Source organism: Poecile atricapillus, chromosome 27 (genome assembly GCF_030490865.1).
Source record: "Poecile atricapillus isolate bPoeAtr1 chromosome 27, bPoeAtr1.hap1, whole genome shotgun sequence".
NCBI lineage: Eukaryota > Metazoa > Chordata > Aves > Passeriformes > Paridae > Poecile > Poecile atricapillus.
The window spans coordinates 2833525-2856464 of record NC_081275.1 but is presented as its reverse complement, the minus strand read 5'-3'; the positions used below and the strand labels follow the sequence as shown (position 1 = coordinate 2856464).

At 62.0% G+C, this 22940-nt stretch overlaps 3 protein-coding genes and 1 long non-coding RNA gene across 5 annotated transcripts; 2 read left to right on the top strand and 2 right to left on the bottom strand.

Moving 5' to 3' along the window:
• Positions 1–849: 849 nt before the first annotated feature.
• Positions 850–11353, top strand: HAP1 (huntingtin associated protein 1). The gene is made up of 16 exons (XM_058858174.1): positions 850–1368; positions 1842–2033; positions 6293–6369; positions 6479–6595; positions 6698–6798; positions 7034–7142; positions 7277–7355; positions 7449–7579; positions 7652–7726; positions 7822–7959; positions 8035–8102; positions 8181–8348; positions 8511–8824; positions 8910–9128; positions 9555–9657; positions 10330–11353. Exons 1-16 carry the CDS (start codon positions 966–968, stop codon positions 10724–10726), a joined length of 2691 nt encoding a protein of 896 aa, XP_058714157.1. The 5' UTR covers positions 850–965; the 3' UTR covers positions 10727–11353.
• Positions 11354–11486: 133 nt separating this feature from the next.
• Positions 11487–12563, bottom strand: LOC131589054 (gastrin/cholecystokinin-like peptide). Of its 2 annotated transcripts, XM_058858173.1 has the most exons (3): positions 12480–12563; positions 11761–11961; positions 11487–11676 (listed from the first exon to the last, which is right to left on the bottom strand). In XM_058858173.1, exons 2-3 carry the CDS (start codon positions 11957–11959, stop codon positions 11552–11554), a joined length of 324 nt encoding a protein of 107 aa, XP_058714156.1. In that variant the 5' UTR covers positions 11960–11961; positions 12480–12563; the 3' UTR covers positions 11487–11551. The 2 variants fall into 2 exon arrangements, with proteins under 2 accessions (XP_058714156.1, XP_058714155.1); XM_058858172.1 differs by lacking the exon at positions 12480–12563 and having other exon boundaries at positions 11761–12078.
• Positions 12564–14552: 1989 nt separating this feature from the next.
• Positions 14553–16317, top strand: LOC131589085 (uncharacterized). Its single transcript, XR_009279689.1, has 2 exons — positions 14553–15007; positions 15093–16317. It is a non-coding gene; the product is annotated as an uncharacterized LOC131589085 (long non-coding RNA).
• A 129-nt stretch (positions 16318–16446) lies between these two features.
• EIF1 (eukaryotic translation initiation factor 1) lies at positions 16447–17624 on the bottom strand. The gene is made up of 4 exons (XM_058858217.1): positions 17464–17624; positions 16982–17145; positions 16794–16895; positions 16447–16666 (listed from the first exon to the last, which is right to left on the bottom strand). The coding sequence occupies exons 1-4, from the start codon at positions 17492–17494 to the stop codon at positions 16622–16624; spliced, it is 342 nt and encodes a 113-aa protein (XP_058714200.1). The 5' UTR covers positions 17495–17624; the 3' UTR covers positions 16447–16621.
• Between the last annotated feature and the right edge of the window lie 5316 nt (positions 17625–22940).

Here is a 22940-nt window from a genome sequence, read left to right as displayed (position 1 = left end):
TCTGGGGAGCCGGGTCTGAGGGCTTGGGGAGATGTTTTCTGTTCAGCAGGGTGCAGGATTGGGCCCCGAGCTCTGGCGGTCCCAGTGCCATGGGGCAGAGGACTGGGGAAGGCTGTGGGTGTGCTTTGGGGTCCGCATTGTGCCTCGTGCTGTCCCTGTGTGCCAGGGGGGAGCAGGGTGGCCTGGTCTGGGTGCTGTGCATGCGGCAGCGACCCTGAGCACCAGGAGAGAGGGCAGCAATGCTCATCCCCGGCCCTGGCATGAGCCTGCAGCCGGGAACGAGGGGCTGCTTGTGCCACAGCCCAATGGTGGAGGTGGGAGCAGGGCTGGAGATGAGGCAGGGGGCTTGTGCAGAGGCTCCCACCCTGTAGGGCAGGGGGCAGCGATGCCGGCAGTGGCTGCAGCCCCAGCCAGAGCCATTGGAGGTGGCCGAGAGCAGGGATATGCTGGATTTATGGCCCGTCTCATGATGTGTTTATGGTAGGGATGAGGCAGCCACAGATGCAGCCTAGCCCTGCCCTGCACTGCACGTAAGTCCGTGCTCCGCATCCTGATGCCAACAAGGTGGAAGTTCACAGGTGGACTTTGCTCTCCGAGGTGGAGCTCCCCAGGGCTCTCCCTGGCACTGCTGCCGTGTCTGCCCACTGCCGGGCAGCTCCACAGCTCCTTCCCTGTTTGCTCCACAGGCAGTGACCCAGCAGGGACCCCGTGGCGGGGCAGGGTCCTGTCCTGTCCTGCCCGATCCTGTCCAGTCCTGTCTGGTCCTGCCAGGTCCTGTCCGGCCCTGGCTCTGCTTTGGTGCTGAGCCCCCCGCGTCACGTAGCAGCCACCACAGAGCAGGTACGCTGACCCCTTTCCTCTGCCAAACCTGCCCCATATTCAGAGGTGGAGCTGAGCTGGAGTCTGCTCCACAGCCCTCCTGTGCCATCGGCAGGGAGTAGGGATGGGATACCTGAGCCCTGGCTATGCCGTCCGGTCCCTGGGCTGGCAGATGTCGCCTCCAGGAAGGTGTTTGTCCTACGGCAGGATTGTGGGGGATATGGGGGTTTAGGATGTGTCCCTGGTCCCTAGAGCATCACCTGAACAGCTCGTTCCCCCCAGGCAGGGGCCGGAGAAAGGACTCTGCTGCCCGCCAGTGCCGCTCAGGGAGCCAGGGCAGACGGTGCCTCTCCCCATGGCAGCCAGGCCCCCACGTAACGCCAGCCAAACTGGACACCCCGGTCCCACGAGAGACCCTCCCCAGCCAGAGCCCACCCGCCTGCCAGCTCCAGCCCAGCCCGGACTCACCTGTCACTGCCTGTCCCCACAGCAGCCCCGTGTCCCCCCGGTCAAACACGGGCACACGCCGCGATGCCGCGACCATCACCGGTGGGTAGAGCTGAGGGTGCCAGTGGGTGCCCCGGGTGAACTGGGGTGAGGGGAGTGAGGAGCTGGGTCTACTTTGGGCTGTTCCTTCATCCTGTCCCCATTCTACGGCCGGAGATGAACCATTGTCCCGGCATCCTTCACCCCGCACTGCATCCCACGCCCGCTGTCCCCAGAGCCGCTCGGCCGGGCACAGCGTGGCCAGGAGATGGCAGCAGGACCCTGCCCGCGGACAGCGGGACCATGAGGGGGCAGCAGGACAGAGCTGGGGAGGGGTCCCTGAGTGCCACCCTGCGGGGGACCCCCTAATCTTAAGTAATAGTGTACTAGTGGCCCTGGGGACAGACCCAGCTGGTGGCACCAGCCCCAAAGCCCATGGGGACAGAGTGGGCTGAGGGGTGCAGGAGCCCCCTGTGCAGCCCACTGCCCCCATATGCTCCCCACCCTGGGCTGACACCGTGTCCCTCTGTCCCCAGAGCTGTGCAGCGAGGATGTCCCCGAGGTGGAGATCATCAGCCTGCTGGGCGAGCAGCTGCCCCGCTACACGCTGCGGGCTGACACCGTGTTCGGCTACGACCACGGCGACTGGCTGCGAGCCCCCAGCGGCCCCCCGCAGCCCGTAGCCCCCCTCACCCCCCAGCAGATAGAGGAGACCCTGCAGTATTTCCGTGAGAGCCCGGGGCCGGCGGGGTTGGTGAGGGTGGTGGGCACAGGCCCAGTGTCTGCGCGGGGTCGTGATGGCGAGGACAGGCTGGGAGCTAATCGCTGCTAATGGGATTGACGGGCTGGATTTCCTCCCCCGGAACATCCCGGGCTAATTCTGGGAGCAGCTCTGCTGTGCCAAGCCGGATGCTGGGAGAGAGCCCCCATCATTTCCCGGGACCCCCTGCACGTCCCTGCTGCCCTGGCTGCGCTGTGGCTCACAGGGGTGGGACACTGGTGGGGTTGGCAGAAGGTGTGCCAGTGAATCCCAGGGCTGCTGCTCCCCCAGACAGGACAGTCTGGAGCGGGGCTCAGGGCCCCTGCTGCCAGTGAAGCCCCCAGAGCTGTGGGGACCCCAGGGGAAGATCCCTGCAGCCCCCATGGCCAGGCAGGGGCAATGCCCATGGCACTGTGACGTGGCCCATTCCCAGCGTGAGGTCGGGGTTCAGCGGGGGGCACAGACGGATTATCTCTGCTTTGTTTCTGCCTCTGGCCTGCGTGTGGCGGGGACAGGATTAGAGCAAGGGGCTGGGGGATGGATGTGGGGCAGTGGGAGACAGATGGGGCTGACGCCTCCACCCACCTGCTCACGCCAGGCTGGGCTGGGGGTAAATCCTCACCATGCCCTGCCTGTGCTTGCAGCCTTCCCCTTCTGGCTGCTCCCCTCTCTGGGTGCACGCCCACCTTCAGCACTGCCCCTGCAGTGACAGTACAAGGGATTGAGCCCCAAACCCTGTCTCTGTGCCGTGGGGCAGGGAGCATGCAGCACCACCACCCCAGCAGCCCAGCCCTGCTCCACGGGTCCGGTGGTTCTCAGTCTCAGACTCCTGCAGGTCACAGATGCCCAGGCCTCCAGTGCCACTGGCATGTGCTGGTGAGGAGGGGGCCCATGGCGTCATTCCTTTACTCAAACCTTTAAGCTGCCGTCAGAAATAGCCCCCTGTAATCTCCTTGCACAGGCACAGGGAACCTGCCCAGAGGAGCAAATCCTGGGGCAGGGGATTAGGAAGAAGCAGCTCCTGCCTGTCCATGCTGAGACGCGTGCTTGAGTCCTTGGGGTCCCTGGAGGGACCAGTGGGTGGTGCTGGCTGTGTCCCAGACCTTACCAAGGGAAACACCAGTGCCAGGAAGAGGGAGAGCCTGGGACTGAGGGAATCTGCTCCAGTCCTCACTCCGGAGGGGACTGGTGGTTATGGCAGGATGCAGTTGGGGTCAGGATCCCAATGGGTAGGAGTCAAGCAGGCAAAAATGTGCGATGGTGAGGGGCAGCTTCAGCTGCATCCATTCCCTGATTGTTTGGGTGCTGACAAGGAAGGGCACTGGGGCAGGTGACGAGGACAGAGCACGTTGGCATTACCAGCATCACACCCACGTGGCCTGTGCTACGTGCCTGCCAGCTCCTCCATAATTCAGCACACCATGATTTATTCAGTTTTCCTGCTTCTGTGCTGCTTCTGCACCACTGTGGGATTGTGGGGATGAGAGGGTGCCAGCCAGGGAGTGTGGGGCATCCTGGGTGGGGCATGAAGGGGGCCAGGCTCAGGCTTGGAGCCAAGGGTGGTGAATGGGGAGGGGGGAGTGGAAAAGCCCCTTTCCTCACCAAGGACCTGGCAGGTCCCAGAGCTGCAATGGGCACTGAAGGGGCAGGTTTGTGATGTGGGTGATGATGGGGGGGTCCAGCCCTGGGCTGGCCAGAAGAATGTACCCTGATCCTCATGGGGACCGAAGCCCTGCACAGTCATGGCTTTGACTGAAGGGCCCAAAATCTCTCCCTGCCCTTTCCAAGGGGCAGAAGCCTCTGTCTGTGCATGACCCATGGCATCAACACTGCCGAGTTGCTGCTCAGGGACCCCAGTGTCCCCTCAGCCCCTCGTGGGGGCCCATGTGCCCAGACTCGCCAGGCTATGAGTTTGGACAAGAGGTTGGACACCTGCACCAGCCCCCAGGGCTGAGCAGGATTGTCCTGGTGGGTTTCCCAAAAAGGAACCCGGTTCTAGGGTGCCTGATGGGGATCACGTCCCCGGGACGGCCCGGGAAAACGGGGGGAATGGGCAGTCCCGGGCAGCCTCCGGCACCCCCCGACCCCCGCATCGCCCCCGTTCTGCTCCCGTCCGGCCCCGCCCCCGTCCCGGCCCCAGCCCTGGCCCCGCCGCCGGGGGATGCGCCGGGCAGGTGCGGGGGGACGGGCGATCCTATAAATAGGGGCGGGAGCGGCCGCAGCGGCTCCGCTCGGCGTGGCGGGGCTGGGCACGGCTGGGTGGGCACAGCGGGCCGGGCGGCTGCGGTGGGCTCGGCACGATGGAGATCTGGAGCAGCCCCACCGCCTACGATGAGTTGAACGGGAACGCGGAGCGCGGCGCGGACCCCATCGCCCGGGAGCTGGAGGAAGGTGAGGGCTGCCCGGGTGGTCCCGCCCCGGGGATGGGGATGCGGCTGCAGCACGGCTGGGCTCCCCTGCGCTTGGTCTGGAGCGGCGGGGGCCGGGATGTCCCCGGGGCTGGTCCGGAGCGGTCAGGCCGGGGTCTTCCCTCGGGAGGTGCCGTTTGCTCCCCACCCGTGCGTTCCCTCAATCCCGGTCTCCCTCGCCACCCTCTGGCCCGGGCTTGCCGCCGCCCGGTCCCTTGGGGACCCCCAGGGTCACCCCGACCCTAAGGAGACCTGTCCCCAGGCCGGGAGTGGCGGGGAGAGGGGCCCCGCCAGGTCTGCGTGTGCCCGTGGGGAAGGGTGTCCTCTCTCCCGTGGGAATGGGGTTCTCTCCCCCGCACCCCCCGGATCAGGCCCGAGGATGGATGTTTACATGTTTGCCAGCGCCGCAGCCCCCGTCTCCCAGGGCCAGCCGCTCGCTCCAACCGTAACGATGCTCATGCTCTAATTATTTCCAATTAATGGCTCAGGGGCCTGACGAGGTGCAGTTGGGGACCCCCGCGGGGAGCGGGTCCTGTCGGGGTGCGGAGAGGGGGGTGAGGCTGGGGCTGGGGTTGGCCCTTCTTCTCACGGACGTGTTTGGGGTACGTGCCCTCCGGGCCGGGGGGCAGCAGCCGGGGCAGGGAGGACTGGACGGGACCGGGGTGGCGAGTGGGGGCATTGCCATGGCAACACACTCACCATTACACAACCCCAGCTGGGGAGGCCTAATGGGATTTGTGAGGCTGAGCTTCCCCGTTAACCCACTTCGTCTGCTCGGCTGGGGTGGGGGGCTGTGACTGGGGACGCGGGTGGGGGCCCTGAGCGCAACCAGCGCTGCTCTGCCGGGGGAAACTGAGGCACACACCCTCGGGGCAGCAGAGCATCAGAAGGGGCACCGGGAGCCCTGCGTGCTGTGGGCAGGGCGCGGGGCACAGGCAGGGCTGTGAGCAGGGTCTGGGGTGCGGGCAGGGCTCGGGGCTTTGCGCTGCTCCCGGCTCCCTCCGACCGCACGGCTCCAGCGCCGCCGTCTGGGAGCGTGCCCGGAGCTGCCTGGCAGCGCCCGCGGCCGCAGCTGGCACCATCCGTACCGGGGGCACCGACGTCTCCGTGCTTGCACCTCCTCTCCCGGCCACAGAGCCAGGGAACAGCGAGCAGAGGCAGAGCTGCAGCCGGGGCCCGGCCTGACGCGGAGGTGTTGGTGTGCTGGGCAGCTGCCCGTCCCCGCAGCGTCCTGTCCGCAGCTGCCTCTGGTGCTCTGGGGCTGTTTTGTGCAGCTGGAGGGGCACCGGGTGGGTGCGAGCTGCAGCATCCCCTCCCCCAGAGAGAAACTAGGGCAGGGGGGATCTGGGGGAGGGGGCTGGGGACAGATTGGAGAGGACACCGCCTGTGAGCCCGGCTCGGCGCGGTGCCACCCACAGCTATTTATGCTGGAGCTCCAGCCTGCTTTCTGCTGGAGATGTCACCTCTGATCCTGTCTCTACTGCTGCCCTTCCCCGTCCCCCTTTTCTGGGAGCCCTGCAGTGGGGCTGGCACCGCTCCTGTGCTGAGGCCATGGGGTCATGAGGGTCTCCAGCATTTTTCCTGCCACCCCAAGGTGCAGGCAGGGTTGGGGACGAGGTGTGAGTCCCCTGTTTCGCGTGATGCTGTCACAGCTGTGGGGATCTCTGCCTGCGTCTGCCTGGCACTGCATGAGATGCCACCTAGCAGACAAAAATTCCTTTCTGGAGACCAGCCTGGGGCAGCCTTGGGGCGACAGTGCTGAGCCCCTGGGTGAGTGCTGCCACAGTGTGGGGGTTCACCTTCTGCCCCTCTCCCCCAGTCCTGTGTGCTGAGCGGGTGGTCAGGATCACGAAGACCTACCACGATATTGACGCTGTCACCAACCTGCTGGATGAGGTATGTTGGAGATCCCACCTGTGTGAGGGCTGGTGGGTCCCTGCGGACACAGGGGTAGGTGAGGACCGGGGAAGGGATGTCCCAGCTGAGGCAGACCTGCCCCTTGCAGAAAGAGAGGGACCTGGAGTTAGCAGCACGCATTGGGCAGTCCCTGTTGAAGCAGAACCGGAGCCTGACTGAGCGCAATGAGCTCCTGGAGGAGCAGCTGGAATTGGCCAAAGAGGAGGTAACAGCTCCTGGGCACAGGTCTGGGCCTTTCCCCCTGCATGCCCCCCTGGGGGCAGCTGTGGTCCCCTCAGCCGTGTCCTGAAGCACTTTGTGTCTCCAGATCGCGCAGCTGCGCCACGAGGTCTCCATGCGGGATGACCTTCTCCACTTCTACACCACCACAACGGAGGAGAGCGAGCCCACCACCACCCCCTCCACACCGTGAGTGAGAGTCCTGTCCTGCCACTCACCTGGGGCAGAACTGCTCCTGTGGGTTGGGCAGGAGCCATCACCATCCCTGGGGTAGCACTGCCACACTCCCTTCCCTCCCTTGGTGGCTGTGGGTCCAACCCCACAGAGCTCGGTTGCTGAAGATTCCTGGGGGTGGGCAGGGCTCTGAGGGCAGCCCCATCCTGCCCGCACTGCCGGGTGCTCAGGTCATCCCTGCTGTCCCCAGGCTGCGCAGGCACGAGTCCTCGCTGTCCTTGCAGCAGTACTTCCAGTACGACACCTTGCAGCAGAAACTCAAGTGCTTGGAGGAGGAGAACCAGAAGCTCCGGATGGAGGTGAGCAGAGCCAGCGGTGGATGCCCCTCAGTGCCCAGCTACACCCCGCTCTCTGCGGGGGGACCCGAGCTGTCCCCTCAGGGAGACGGGAGGTCCTGCCTGTCGTGCTCAGCCCCTCCAACGCTCTCCCCCAGGCCACCAACATCGCCACTGAGACCTGTCAGTACGAGGACCAGGAGCAGCAGCTGATGATCGACTGCGTGGAGCAGTTTTGTACGTAGGGCTCGGGGGTCTGCGGGCACTGCCGGGCGGGGTGTGCTGGGTCGGGACCGTGCCCGGCGGTGACGGACCCCGGCCCTCCCGCAGCCGAAGCCAGCCAGCAGGTCGTTCATCTGTCGGAGGAGCTGGCGCGCAGGGCGGAGGACGCGGCACGGCAGCAGGAGGAGATCAGCCAGCTCCTGGCACAGGTCGCGGACCTGCAGCAGAAATGTCGCACGGTGAGGGTCCCCTGTCCTGCCGGGGGGAGGGGGGTGCGGGCCCAGCCCCTGACCTGGCCGCTCTGCCCGCAGTACGGCTCCGAGGTGGAGGAGCTCCAGCAGCACCTGACCGCGGCCAAGGAGGTGCAGCAGCAGCTCCGGATGGAGGTGAGCCCGGGGGAAGCCGTGTGTGCCCGGCCTGATGGGGGGATCCTTCCCCGCTGCCCCCGGGCCGGGCTCGAGCTGTGCCCGTGTCCCCGCAGCTGCGGGATCTGCAGGAGAAGTACGCGGAGTGCGGCGGGATGCTGCAGGAGGCTCAGGAAGAGGTGAAGAGCCTGCGGAGCCGCAGCCTGCCCAACAGCACCGTGAGCCGCTACAGCTCAGCCAGCCTCCTGCCCGTGGTGAGTGCGGGGCTGGCGGCGGGGGGGGGGGTCCCTGATCTCCCCTCTTCTGACACTCTGTACCCCCGTCCCCAGGACTCGCTGGCGGCTGAGATCAAGGGGATGATGAGGAAGAGGACAGACAGCTGCTCCTCAGACTACAAGTGAGTGCTGTCCTGGCTGGCTCACGCTGTGCCGTGGGCTGGGGCTCCGGCTCACCCTGAGCTGCCTCCTGCCCGCAGGAGCTACCAGCGCGTCTTCGAGACGGTGAAGGCCGTGAACCAGGCAGCCAAAGCCAAATCTTGCTCTGAGTCTCCCCACCATGTTCCAGGCTCCAAGCAGTTGTCTGCTGCCCATTCTGGGGGGGCCAGCACCCCCCACACCAGCTGTGCCGGCTCGGAGGATGCCCAGTGAGTGCTGGGGTGGGGAGGATGGGGCGGCTGCTCCTGCACAGGAGCTGGGGTGCAGGTGAGCTGCTGCTCACGGCGGGGCAGGGAGGGCAGGCTCCGGCTGTGTACACAGCACAGCAGTGTAGGGCTGCAGCCCCGGGCACCCTGGCGCTGTGCCCGCAGGGCCGAGGGGGCCGGCGAGGAGTCCCGGGCAGCCCCGGGCCGGCAGGACCTGGAGGCGGCCGTGCAGAGGCTGTCGCTGCGGCAGCAGAGCCACGTCTCCGAGGAGCGATCCTTCTTCGAGGCCGAACGGGAACGCAAACTCTGGCGGCTGAGAGATGGGGCGAGCTCCAGTGGCTTCCTCACCCCCGAGGGCAGCGTCGTCTCTACTGGGACCAACTACTCGGGGGGCTCGGACCTCACCGCCGGCTCCAGCTTCTCCCTCGGCTCCCTCACCTACTTACCCGACAAACTGCAGATCGTGAAGCCGCTGGAAGGTGAGGGGCAGAGGGGGTGCAGAGCTGCAGGTGTTCTGAGGGTCCAACACCCCCAGCTGAGCTCCCCCCGGCTGTGTCCCCCCAGGCTCTGTGACACTCCACCACTGGCAGCAGCTGGCACAGCCCAACCTGGGTGGGATCCTGGTGCCCCGTCCCGGGGTGCTCACCAAAGACTTCAGGCAGCTGGACACAGACCTGGAGGAGGTGTACAGTCTCAATGACCTGGAGGAGGATGATGTGGACACCAGCTCCTTCCAGCTGCTCCCTACCTCAACACCCGCCAAAGCCAAGGAGCGCCCCAGGGGTGAGCACGGGCAGAGGGGACGGAGGGGCCGCAGCCCCCGGGATGTCTCTGTTCTCCTCTCTAGGCTGCCTCCCGCCTCCCTCCTCGCTCTCCCCTCCTGCAGCAGCCTCTCCCTGCCACCACCCACCTGTCCCCGCGGGGATGCTCCGCCTGCAGCTGCTCAAGGGCCGTTCTCGGGCAGCTGCCCCGGCGGGATGAGCCCTCTCCATCACCCTGGCGAGCCCCTGCTGCCCCCCGGCTGCCTGGAAGGGGCCGGTCTGGGACCGACCTGTGCTGGCTGTGCCCTCTGAGCAGGCACCAGACGCAGTTGCTGCTGGAGCTGTGTCCCGTGCATGGAGCTTCCAGCCCAGCTTTGGCTGTCCCGCCTGGCTGCCACCTCTGCCCTGTCCCCCTCCCCATTGACCCCTTGTCTCCTGTCCCTTCCAGTGTTCCTCTCTGTTAACAACCTCCCCCAGACCCAGTCTACCTTCACCATCACCACCTGCCACATCCTCCACCCCACCACTGCGATCACCACGGTGACACCCAGGTAAGGCGCGTGGCCCCCGCCAGCTGCGCTGCCTGCACCAGCCCCAGCCCCGCTGTGCCCCCAGCTCTCTCCTCCTGCCCCCTGCCCGCCTCCCTGCAGGCCGGGGGCCACCTGCAGCCCCCGATGCTCTGAGAGATGCCAGCACCAGAAATATCCCCAAATCTGGCTGCTGGGGTGTCTGTGTGCCCGGGGGACTGAGACCAGCCCCCTCCTCTGCACTGCAGCACCCTGATGGATGGAGAGCCTTCCTCGGGTGGGCTCTCCCGGGGGAGCAGCAGCACCCCGGGCAAGGAGCAGCGAGTGCTCCTGGCACCCTGGGCAACCGGCACAGCTTTCCTCCCTCCCCTCTTGGGCAGAGGCCAGGAACTTTTCCCAGCCGGGCTGTCCCTTCGTTAATGAGCACTGGTGATTAGCCCTAATGAGCCCCCCCAAGGCTCGTTGGGGGTTGGTGCAAGCTGGAGTTCACTGTTAGACAAAACCCTGGTGTCTGGAAATTGCTTGTGGAGTGGTGGCTGTGTCCCAGGCTCTCCTGGCTGCTGAGGAGCAGCCCCATCACTCTGTGAGCTCTGGGGTGCTTGAGCAGTTTGCAGCACGGGGGTCTCCTATAGCCCAGGGCTCTGTAGGTGAAGGAGGACACCAGCTGATCCCCACCTCTGCTCTCTTCCCCTCCAGTCTGTATCATGCCGTCGTGCCTTCTTGTGGGCCCTTTGAGGGGCTGAGCCTCAGCAGCCCCTCACCAGAGCAGACTCCCCCCACACTGGCGCTTGGTCCTGGACCCCCGAGCACCCCCATGGGACTCTTCAGGCTCTTGCTGGGGCGAGATTCCCGCTTGGCACCAGGGACTGGATCACGGTGGGCCCCCTCACTCCACTGCCAGGACCCTCAGCATTCTGAGTCACAGCCCCCCCGAGTGCCCAGGGGCCAGGACGGACCCCGACCCAGGAGCAGCATCTTCAGCTGGAACCTGATGGAGAAGTTGCAGCGCCTTGGGCTGGACAAGGTGGTGGCCAGAGGGGAGATGTCCTGTGCCCGGCCAGGGCCCAGAGGGGCCTGGGGCACCCAGAAGTGACGCTGCTGCAGAGCCCCCAGGCTCAGAGTGAGACACATCCTCTTCCTCACCCATCCATGGGGAAATGGAGACAGGACAAGCTTCAGCCTCAGCTCCCGGCGCTGCCCCAGGTCCAGCAGTGCTCCTGGCACCAGCCTGGGGAGCTTTGCCTCGGCTGCAAGGACAGAACCCGGCACAGCTCCCCACCTGTGGGGGGTACAGGGGGTGCTGGTGACCCTGCCCCTGCTGGAGGAGTATGGACCCTTCACAGGAGCCAGTTTCTGGCAATAAAAACTGTTCCTGCTTCTGCTGAGCCTGTCTGTGGAGCGAGGGGCAGCGTGGCCCGTTTGGGGCTGTCCAGATGCTGCAGAGAAGGGCGATGCTCAGTCTGGGCTCGGGTGTGTCCTGGGGCAACCTACTGGGGCTGGGGGAAGACCCCTGAACCCTGGGCTGGGCCCCTGGCCAGCACCTGGACTGGACTGGCTTTCAAAGGGAATGGTGGTTTAACTCTTTCCTGCCCACTGAATAGCAATAGTAGCAGCACCCACAGCTTGGGATGTTTCTGGGGGTGCATCTGTTGCTCCTCCCAGCTGTGTCCCTCTCTCCAAGCTGTGCCCCATCCCCTGGCAAATAAATGTGAATTCACAGAGCAGTTTGGTTGTGCTGTGTCTGCTGCACGTTCTGTTTGCTGCCCTGTGCGTCCCTCTGGGGGCAACTCCCCGCTGCCCTCCCTCCCCAGCTCTCCCCAGCACAGTGAGAGTGCAGAGACCATAGTGCCAGAGTTTTATTGTGGGAAAGGACACACTGAATGTGTCAGGGCTCCGCATGGCCAGCCCAGCCCAGCAGCTACACAGCACCAGCCTCGTCCTCAGCGCTGCGGCGGCCGAAGTCCATCCAGTCGGGGTAGTAGTGGTCGTGCAAAGCCTCCATCCCCTCATCCCCATGCACAAAGGCCTTGTGCTTGTTCAGCTCTGCCAGGGCAAAGGCAGCAGTCAGAGCTGGCACGGGGGCCAGGCTGTGTCCCCTGAGGGCTGCCCACCCTGAGCTCCCAGTACCTGCGAGGACGTGGGGCAGGAACTGGGACAAGAGGTGCTGCTGCTCCTGGGACAGGTTCTCGGGCCAGTCCCGCCGGACCAGGCTGGGGGGGTGCTGGTGGGGGTCCCCCAAGGCTCCTGGTGCCTCTGCTGCTGGGCGGCACAGGCAGGCGGTCGCTGCGAGGGCGAGGATGAGACCGAGGCACAGCGTCACCTTCATGGCTGTGGAGAGAACGACCAGGGGTGGGGACGTGGGGGAGCTGCAGCTCCCAAACTGGGACATGCGAGGCTGTGGTGAGGGTGGCCTGGGCACTCAGCCCTGACCATGGCCAGTTCACATTCTTCTGTCCCTCCCTTTGGGTCCCCAAGTCCCCTCCATCCCTTCCACCTTCTCCCCAAGTTTTCTCCATCCCTGTCTCCTGGCTGGAACCCAAATCCCCATGAATCACAGTCAAGGCAGAGGGATCCGTAAGGCTCAAGTCCCTCTCGTTGCTCCTTGCAAGGATGCTGAAAACTAAAGCACACGGGCAAGAGCATCATCCAGCTCCTCCCTGAACTCAAACAGCTGGAGCTGGGTTCCCATCCCCAGGGCATGGCCAGGCCCAGATCCCCTCGGCTTCTCCTGGTGGGTCATTGAGTTGCTTTGTCCCTCCCATCTGCTCCTCAGGTTTTCTCCATCCCTCTCTCCCAGCTGGTCCCCAAGTCACCTGTGGACAGTGGCAGAGCCCTGTGAGACTCACCTGTGGGTTCTGAGGCTCAGCAGGGTGTCAGGGTGGGTGTCCTGGTGGGTCTCAGTGCGCGTCTCCCTCCAAGATTGCCCCAGCTCAGCCCCACTTTTAAAGGCACTGCCGGGGCTGCCACACCCCAGGGCGGCTCCAACACAGCCACCCACCCCCGGGGGGGCCCTCGGGCACCTGTGTGTGCTCACAGACACACAGACACACAGCCAGACACACAGACACACAGCCAGACACACAGACACACAGACACACAGCCAGAGACACAGACACACAGACACACAGCCAGACACACAGACACACATCCAGACACACAGACACAGCCACAGAGCCAGACACACAGACACACAGACACACAGCCAGAGACACAGACACACAGACACACAGACACAGACACACAGACACAGACACACAGACACAGACACACAGACAGTGACACAGACACACAGACACACAGCCAGAGACACAGACACACAGCCAGACACACAGCCACAGCCACAGAGCCAGACACACAGACACAGCCAGACAGACAGCCAGACACACAGACACACAGCCAGACACACAGACACACAGCCAGACACACAGACACAGACACACAGACACACAGACACACACACAGCCACACAGCCACAGGCACAGCCTGACAGCCGTATCCATACACACATGTACAGGCACACGTGTCCATACACATTCCTGGCTACACATGCACAGTTCATGGCTGGCTGTACATGGACACACGTGAACACAAATCCAGGCACAGCTGCCAGGGCACGGTGCCTCGGCTGCACATTTGTGCAGAACAGGAGAGCTCTGTGTGCAGCTGAACATGCACATCATGCATTATTAAATAATAACAGCTATACAGTATCACACACTGCAGTGGTGTGTGCTTATATAGAAATACTTATATAAATAATACAGTGTCATATATAAAATTTTATACAGTATAAAATATAGCTATATATATAATGTGTACATTTCTAATAGATAACATAGCTTATGCACCTATGTAAATACATCCAGGTATCCATATGTACACATGGACACATATGGATGAGGTAATTGTACATCACTAAGTGATGGAAGGTGTGTGCAGTGATGGATACCATGGAACACCATGACATATCTCTCTCTATATGTATGTATATATGTATAGAAACACAGCTATATGTATATATAAATATGAATGATCACTTAAATATACATTTACATATGTTTATATGTACATGTCTATATATATGTGTATATGAACATATACACACACATATACATGTATATATATACACCCCCATGATTTTTGGAGGTCTCCCATTACCTAAATGATTCTGGGATTATGTATATATTTGTAGATATATGTACACATATATCTAAATGTGTACACATTTATACATATTTATACATCCAGACCTATCTACATTTACAAATAGCAATAGATATGCATATATCTGTATGTGCACACGTATATAAATATAGGAGTAGGTGTGTTCCTACACGTGTATGTGTGTCTGTGTGTCTGTCTGCACACACACACACATGGATGTACACACTCCCTGACACATGGGTGTGTGCACACGTGTTGTGCCAGAGCTCCCAGGGGCTCTGTGCAGACCTGGGGGTTGTGTCTGTGAGTGTGTGAGGCCCCTCACCAGGACACAGGCCCCGGAGCTGCCCATTCTGCAGCTCTGGATCTCTCCTTGCACCCCAAAAAGCTTTGGGGTGTTGTGGAAGGAGTGGGCCCTGCTCGTGTCAGAGCTCCTGGAGATCCTTGTCTGTCACCATCCACCCCCTCATTGGATATTGATGTTTCCTGCTGCCTCTATTGACCCCCCATCAGTGTATTTGTAGAGACCATTTGTCTCCCTCCTTCAATAAACCCCGTGAACGACATCCTGGGCTGGGGCACGTCACTGTCCCGTGTCCCCCCGTGTCCCCAGTGAGCCGTGTCGGTGCTCCTCAAACACCCCGAAACAAATGGGCTTTGGATGGCCGGAAGGCAGCGGCACCCGCGGCCATCGATCACTCGCTCCACCGAGCACTCACACAAGGAACAAACAAATTGTTTTCCAATTTCTTCCTTTTAATGGTTCAATCTGGACCAAATGAGCCGTCAGGGTGATGGGGACATGGTGGCCACTCCCTCCAGGGCCACAGCTTGGCATCACCTTGACGCAGGTTTGTTACTGGGCCCATGGGCTGGACTCCTGCAGGTGGACAGGCAGAGCTGGAGGATGGACCAAGCACTCCTCACCCCTCCCTGGCTGTGGTTAGCTGTCCTGGCAGTGGCCAAATCTGTGGGCAACCTGGCAAGTCCAGTGAGGAGAAATCCAGGCTGGACATGCACTGACACACAAAGGGCACGGGAATTCCTGGTGCAGCAGCAGCAGCAGAGATTGGGTTGTGTCAGGCTGTGGGCACAAATGCACACCCTGGTGTGAATGCTGGCCTTGGTGCTGTCAGCACCTGCTCTCCATGTGCAGGGCTGCTCACCTGTCTGCCAGCACCTGCTCCCCGAGGTACAGGCAGGGCTGGAGGTCACTCTGAGGCACAAGCAGGGCTGGAGATCACTCAGGCACAGGGAGGGCTGGAGGTCACTCCAAGGGATGGGCAGGGCTGGAGGTCACTCTGAGGCACAGGCAGGGCTGGAGGTCACTCTGAGGCACAGGCAGGGCTGGAGGTCACCTGCCTCCTCAGTGCACTCGAAGCTGCTTTGCATAATTGCAGTAATTTGGTTTCCAAGAGCAAAGTCTCCCGGGAAAGTGACAGTGAACTCAGGGCTCCTGCACAGCTCGTGGGAGATGGGGTTTACTGCGGCAGTGGATGAAGAACCAGGACCTGCTCTGGGGGGCTGCCAGGAGCATGAGCAGGTGAGCAGGGTGGGAGCAGCCTCTTGGGACACCCCAGCCCTCCCTGCTGCAGGACAGATGGGCTGGGGGCAATGGGAGGGAAACCCAGGGACTCCCCGTGCACTCAGACATTTCAGTGCATTTCACACCTCTCTTGTGCCAGAGGCACCTGCCGGCCCCCAGAACCATTGCTACCCTCAACCAGTGCATTTTACTGAGATTTCATTCTTGCCTGTTGATCTTGAGCTCAGGAAATAAAGAGAGCACTCAGTCCCTGACCTGTGGCAGAGCCTGACCGGGGTGGCAGCGCCTCCCCCTCCTCCCCGGAGCATTTTCGGGAAGCACGAATGCTGACCCTGCCCAGGGGACTTACAGGAACACAACGAGCACAGGAGCCGGTTCCAGGGTTACAGAGCCAGGGCAGGGAATGACTCAGCACCCACCCACTCCTCGGCTTTCCCTCAGCTCCCAGCAGGAGCAGCAGAGACAGCACCAAGGGAACTTCCCCTTCCTGCAGTGGGCCAGAGTTGGGGCCTCCAAGGAGCCCCCAGGGCTGGGAATCCCAGCAGGCCCCTGAACTTTGGCCCCAGGAACAATGGAACCCACCACGCACAGGCTTTTGAAAACCAGTTTTATTTAAATAACTTTAAATACATTACAGTAAAACATTAGAATTGAAACCAAAGCCATGTTACTGCACAGGGTGTGAGGCAGTGCCAGCTCCAGGGATGCTCATGTTAGTCCAACATCGAGCCCTTGTCACAAGTTTAACCCATGGGACAGTTCCTCCAGTGCCTGGTACCTCAGGGCTTGCAGGCACCAGCACCTGAACTGCAGCCATCCAACCTCCAGGTCACTCTTCTGTCACTCCTTCTGAGCCAGGCCTCCCCACATCCCACTGCCTCTGGGAGCCAGCACAGACCAGGGGATGTGTCCCGGAGCCAGGGGCCTCGCACCAGGCAGGACACGATTCCCCTCTGTCAGGATGGAAGCGCAGCTGGACTGAGGAGCCATCAGGACAGGCAGAGTCCCTGGGCTTAGCTGGGAACAGCTGGAACTTTTGGCTTCAGGCTGGATGGTGCCGCTGCCCGCGCTACCTCTGGGAAATGAGGGACAGCCAGACGAGATAGCATGGGCTCGTGTCAGTTTATTACATCACCAATTACAACAGTCCAGACTCAACAGTGGACCCAAGATCGTTACATTACACAAACCGGCTGGTTTTAAACTTATGACAAGGGAGAGGTGGGAATTTCATGGTAAGGATATCTTCTTGCATAAAGCTCCAGTGGCCACAGGCACTTAAAACCCGTGGACTTTCAGCTGGTCGTCTTTAGCCAGTCCAATCTGCAAGACAGAAAACGCGTTCACAGCATGGGGCGATGCCTCTGCGCATCCAAACGCTGCCCACCCCCAGGGACCTGCGTGCATTTAACAAACTCGTGTTTATCTCAGCAGCCTGAAGGTGTCCTACCTCCACGAGGAACTGGCAGATGTTCTTGCGCTGGTCACCCTGCAACTGAATCACTTCTCCATACTCGGGGTGCTCAATTACAGTACCATTGCAGGCAAATTTCTGCAGCAAAGACACAAAAATTCCCTTAGCACCACACAAACATCCCTGCCGGGCGTGGCCATTACCCCCGAGCCGAGCAGCCCTACCTTCTTGAAGGCCTTCACCAGTTTCTTTTTATCGTAGTCATCCGCGATGCCCTGGACTGTGGTGAGGGTCTTCCTGCCGTTGCGCTGCTGGATCCTTATATGGATGTAGTCCTCAGTGCCGGCCGGGAGCAGGTCATCACCCTTACTTGCATCCGCAAAGGGGTCTGCGGGGAGCGCCGTCAGGCCCCGCCCCGCCGCCGCGCCATTGGCCCCCGCGCCCGCCCATCATGCGCAGGACACGCCCCATTGGCCGCCGCGCCCGCCCGTCACACCCCGGCCCCGCCCCCGCGCGCCTGCCCGTTATCGATAGATCCCGCCCCTGCCCCCACCCCATTGGCCGCCGCGCCCGCCAGTCAGGCCTAGGCCCCGCCCCGCCCCCCCCGCGGCTGACGCAACCGGGCCCGGAATAGCAACTGCGCCACGGGGCGGGGCCGGGGCGGGGCCCGCGCGCTCCCCCGGCCCCACCGCACAAAGGGCCTCACCGAAGGGCTGGAGGTTCTGGATAGCGGACATACGATACGCTTCCCTTCCCTCGGCGGAGGCGGCGGCGGCGGCGACGGGGGCGGCTCTGGCGGCGGGAGCGGCTCTGGGCGGAGGATGCTCTCGCGGCGGCGGCTCGAGGCGCTGTCAGGGGGGCGGGACTGCCGCCGACCGCTTATATACCGCCCCTTCGTGACGCCATCACGCACGGCGAACGAGAGCGATGATTGGCCGTCACGCGGGGGCGTCAGGACGCATCGGGCGAACGCGGCCGCGCCCCGGCCGGCGCGGGGGGAGCGGGGCGCATGCGCGGCAGGGGGGCCCGGCAGCGCGCGGGGCGGCGCGTGCGCAGTGCGGGGCCTGGGCCGGGGCCGGGACCCCCGGGACCCCCGGCCCCACTCGGGGTCGTCTCCGCCACTCCCGAGACCCCCCCGGGGCCCCAAAATACTCCCGGGACCTCAAAAATCCCCCTGGGACACCTAACCTTCTCCTCGAGACCCACAAAATACCCCCATGAAGCACAGAATGCTCCCCGGGACCACTCAAACACCTCCAGGTCCCCTTGGGACTCCCCTCCAAAGAGCACGGAACGCTCCGAAACCCTCACGGGGGCCCCAAATCCCCTCCAGCCCTCGCAAATATTCTTGGGACCCTCCAACCCTCCCAAAACACCTTTATTATGTCCACATGAAACCGCTCTGGGAACCCCGAACTTCCCCGGGAGTCCCAAAGCTTCCCAACCCCTCCTTCACTCTTCTGAAATCCCCTTGGGACCCTCAAAAGACTGATCCCCTTCCCTGGCCCTGATGGCTACACACTGTCCAGCCATGGTGCCCATCACTGTCTGGATGGAGAGTGATCGCTCTGCAGGAGCCGAGGCCAGCCCAGAGCAGTTTGTCCATTCCCAGCCCTGTGTCTGTCGCATCCATCCGGCTCCACAGCCCAGCGCTGCCCAGTCCTGCCCGGAGCTGTGTGGGGCTCCCGTGGCCACTCCAGGTGTTTTCTGCACGTGTGGAGAGGCCCTGGGTCCTGCCTGTCCGGTGATTCGTGTCCCAGTGTCAGGAGCACGCAGTGATCCCATGCCCCAGCCGGGGGTGACACTGCTGTGCCCGGGCTGGCCTTGCTGAGCCTGGCACAGCCTGGGCACCACCCTGTGACCGCAGTGCCCCGGGCACAGGGAGATCTTGGGTCCTCTCCTGGTGCAGCTGCAGCCTGGGAACGCTCAGAGCTCACCTGTGGATGTGGGTTTGTTACCGGGGTTTGTCACTGGCTGTCCCCAGGGTGGCACCGCACCTGCAGGGAGCTAAGTGCTGACAGAGAGGAGGGTTCTGTTCCCAGGCTGCTGGCAGGGAGATGCTCAGAGGACACACAGTTCTGGAGTGGGCCTGGGGCTCTGCTGCCAAAGGGAAATGCTGAAGGTGTCACCAGAATCTGACAGGAAAGGAAGGTTTTTGTCTTTAAACAAGTGCAATGAATCCCCTGGCACCTACTGCACCTCAGCTCAGTCTGGCAGGCCTTGGCAAACCTCAGCCTGTGCAGAGTGAGCTCAGTTCCTTTTGCTGTCTGTCCTGAGTGCTGGCATGTCCCACCCTGGCTCCTGGGGCTTCCCAAAGGCCTGGCTGGGTCAGCACATCCCAGTAACCCCGGTCATGGTGCTTGGGAAGGGGCAGTCCCTGTCCTTTCGTAATGAGAGACAAAGGTGGAGGGCAGCGAGCCCAAAGGGGCCCAAACCAGAGTCAGTGGGAATTGGTGATCTCAGGTTTAATCCTGTTCTTGAGTCCTAATTTTAGGGCCTGGGGCCTGGCTCGTAGTGTTAGGACTGAGCTGCTAAACACGGACATTCCACGGCATTCCCGGTGCTGCCGTAGATAAACCCCCCAAACTGGCAGGTGTCTCTCTGCTGTGGCTCAGCCAGCACGGGGGCTGCTGGCACAGGAACATCACATCCCGCTCTGAGACATGGTACAGGTGCTAAAAATACCCTGAGACTCCAGATACGAAGAACAGTAAATCTCTGACAATTAATGGGGTCAAAAGCCACGTAGATCTAAACAGAGCATGAGCTCCCCTCTGGGAGCGGGTTAGAGCTGCACATGGAGTGGGAACATCGTCCTGGGGAGGCCTGCAGGGCTGAGAATCCTGGATCTGGGGCTCCTCAGCTCCGTTTGGATCCCCTGCAGCCCCAGCTCCCTGTGTAGGTGTTGCTGCCCTGCTTGGGAGCCATCTCTGAGGCACGACGTGGGTTTGACAGGTTATTGGCAGCTGGGTGTGCTGCCATCTGCGGCTCTGGCAGACGCCGCATGGGTCGGATGTTGCATCATTCTTGGGGGTTTTATTTAAGATAAAGGCAAATGATTTCTCTTGCACCAGGCAGAGGGAATTGTTTGCGTTGCTGTATTTGTGGTGTTTCTGAAGCATCTGTCTCTTCTGTGTGTGACGGATCAGCTGGAGAACTGGCTGAAATGTTCATTAGAATATCAATTTGCTCCATGACCACCATGAACAAGCAGGTGGTTCTTCTCTCTCCTCTTTTTCTGATCAGATTTTCCTCCTTTCCCAGAGAAGGAGCCGTCTCTAGCAGCCACATGGTGGAGTAGCCAGACAGGAGAAGCAATTAGAGGTTCGCACTCCCATCTTTCTGCTGGAGGCATTTCCAAGTTCTCACTGCAGCCAAAGGGCTGCTATTCATATTCAACACCAAACACTCGAGCAGAGCCATCGGTAACTTCAGTCTGATGTGAGCTCTGGGCAGACTGGCCCTGCTGCTGAGCCAGGATCCCCCAGAGAGTCGATTTATCAGTGTCACTTCTGATTTGCACAGTCCACATGACACATCCTGGTTGTGTCCTCACCACTGGGCCCCCAGAGCCTTTGGTCCAACACCAGAAGAGGCGAGTGTGTGTCAGACACCAGAGTTAAACCCATCACTGGTGAGAGCTGTCACAGAAGTGTTAACATCCCATTTTTGCTGTGGGCAGGATTCAGAGCTGGCACCTGCAGTCATGGGTGACTTTGGCCACTGAGCCTCTGCACCCTCCTCCCCTCTGCCCGTCTTTGGGTGCTGGTCCTGACCTGTCCTGCCCGAGGAGGTGCCGCTGCCGGCTCCCCACGAGGTGGCAATGCTGGTCTCCTGCAGCTCCGAGCTGCTGCCGTCTCCTGGTTCCCAGCGCCTGGCAGATGATCCAGTCTGTCCCCCGGGCTGTGCGGGGGCTCCGTGGGGCCCTGGCCGTGCCAGGGGAGCTGGCAGAGGCTGTTCAGGGGTAGCAGGAGGAACAGAGGGAGCCCAGAGCCGCCTGTGTCACCTGTGCTGTCACTACTCACTGGAAGGGGCTGCTCCTGGGGACCACTGCGCTCCTTGGCGAGTGGCACTAGCGGCCCTGTGACAAGGAAACGGGCTGGTGCTGGGGACAGGCTCTGCCAGTCTCGGGGATCTCACGGGGAAACTCTCCCGTGTGTGTGTGCAGACAGCAGACCCGGGAGCCGGTGTGATGCAGCTCAGGACTGTGTGGGGGTCCTGCAGCAGCGGCCCCGGGGCTCCCGGGGGCTCTTGGTGGGTGACTGCCTGTGCTTACTGCAGGTCTCTCTCCTTGTTGGGTCCTGCAAGGCCATTTCACCCGTGCTCTGAGGTGGGGGCATCTTGGTGCCACCGCTAGTCCACCTGTGCAGGAGAAGTGCAGCAGAATGGAAGGAATCATCCTGGCATTCGGCCTTACTGCTTCTCCCGCAGCTCAGCAATGCCCTCCGGGCTGGGACATTCCTAGAAACCAGCTTTTCTCCTCCAACATCCTTCCTGCAGCCTCTGTGTGACGGCACGGACGGGGATTCAGGATGAGCTGGATGTTTGATGGATATTTGATCCCATTAATCAGTGCGGGCAGCACTGACAGGCGTCAGCCCTGGTGATTAACCTGCTCCTGGAAAGAGCAGCAGGGTGAGCGCGGCTGTCACGGGGCCAGAGGCAGTGCAGGGATTCCCTGATCAAGTCCTACATTCCCTTTACACAACTATTCCTGGCATTCACATCCCAGATTTGCAGACCCCGGGGTGTTGCATGAACTGGCCGCTGCCCACCTGCAGTCGGGACCTGCGGGATGCTCGCTGTGGTCCCAGCTGTGGATGCTCGGGATGGAGGCACTGGACATGGTGTGACACCTTCAGAGGGCTCCACGCACTGCGGGACAGCAAGGGCAGGCCGTGGGCACATCCTGATTCCTGTCAACCCAGTGACCTCCAGTGACCGACGTGGCCCCGGGTGCGTTACAATCACTGCGTTTAAGGCTGTTTATTCACCCTCCCTCCCACTGCTCAGCTCTCGCTTCCCCTGGCAGGGCCCCCACCCTCCCTCCTGTGACACCGCTGCTCTCCGCGAGGTGCCAGGAGAGCTCCAAGCACAGGCTGAGCCTGCCCGTGCTGCTGCTGCAGGTGAGCAGGAACAGACCTGGGGCAGGTGAGTGGGCAGGGACCTGGCTCAGCCCGCACAGCCGCTCCTGCCGGCCCCTGTGCTCTGTCCCTCCAGGCCGGTGCTGGGGAGTTCTCTCAGGGAGGGCTCTCCAGGATCTTGGAGATGTTTTCCTGCAGAGAAGGGATGTTGTGCCCCCCACTGCAGCCCTGGCCAGTTCCTGGGTTATTCCCGTGGGCTCTCTCCTCTCCCCATGGGGATTCCCCTGGCCAAGGTGGATGCCCCGAGCAGACATCACTCCGTGCTCACATCACAGGGAATGTATTGAATAAACATCCCCCTTGTGGGGGTCACTGGGGTCCAAAACCCCCAGCCCTCAGCTGGGGCCTTGGCATCAGCCTGGAGCAAACCTGACATGGGGATAGGGATCACAAAGACCAGGAAGGGTGGGAGAAGCTCAGGGCAGCAGCTCTGCTCTCCATCAGACACCCTCAGAACTGCTGGGAGCCCCGGGAAGAGCTGGCCCCTGCCTAGTGACAGGCAGCAGATCCAGAGGGTTTTCTGCAGTGGAAGGGTCCAAACCAGGCATCGAGGGCAGCTTAAGCAGCTGGGAGAGGGACAGGCATAGCCACGATATGATTTTCATTCTGTCTCCTGATGGATTCAGGAGCTGTCGGCACCAGGCGCAGCCGGCGCGGGGCTGACTCAGAGCCTCGGCATCGGGCTGTGCTGGGAGCAGGGACCATCCCTGCAGCTCTGCCTCAGCCCCACACAGCCTGTCTGCACATGTCCGTGAAGCTGCTCCTGCCAGACACGTCCTGCTTTGCTGTAGTTTGTCACTCCTGGGCTATAGGACACAGAATTGCTCCAGTGCCACAGAAAGGGGCAAAGGTACCAGGCTCAGCTCCCACAGCTCCCTCGCTGCAGCACAGCTGGGATGGCCAGCACAGCCAAGGAGCAGCAAGGGACATAACTCATCTCCCACTGCCTGCCCTGCATGGCTCCAGCCCTGCTCCTCCCAGTCTCAATGCTCCATCCCTGGAAGTGCTCAAACCCAGACTGAATGGGGTTTATAGCAAT

Excerpts from the sequence above, each read along its gene's own strand:
- HAP1 (XM_058858174.1), top strand. The coding sequence starts at position 966 with ATGCCGTCCGGTCCCTGGGCTGGCAGATGTCGCCTCCAGGAAGGTGTT. Across the intron at positions 6,370-6,478 it reads TCACCAACCTGCTGGATGAG|AAAGAGAGGGACCTGGAGTT; the intron begins GTATGTTGGAGA and ends TGCCCCTTGCAG. Across the intron at positions 6,799-7,033 it reads ACCACCACCCCCTCCACACC|GCTGCGCAGGCACGAGTCCT; the intron begins GTGAGTGAGAGT and ends TGCTGTCCCCAG.
- LOC131589054 (XM_058858172.1), bottom strand. The coding sequence starts at position 12,022 with ATGTCCCAGTTTGGGAGCTGCAGCTCCCCCACGTCCCCACCCCTGGTC. Across the intron at positions 11,677-11,760 it reads CCTGCCCCACGTCCTCGCAG|AGCTGAACAAGCACAAGGCC; the intron begins GTACTGGGAGCT and ends TTGCCCTGGCAG.
- EIF1 (XM_058858217.1), bottom strand. The coding sequence starts at position 17,494 with ATGTCCGCTATCCAGAACCTCCAGCCCTTCG. Across the intron at positions 17,146-17,463 it reads CCAGAACCTCCAGCCCTTCG|ACCCCTTTGCGGATGCAAGT; the intron begins GTGAGGCCCTTT and ends CGCTCCCCGCAG. Across the intron at positions 16,667-16,793 it reads TCTGCCAGTTCCTCGTGGAG|ATTGGACTGGCTAAAGACGA; the intron begins GTAGGACACCTT and ends TCTGTCTTGCAG.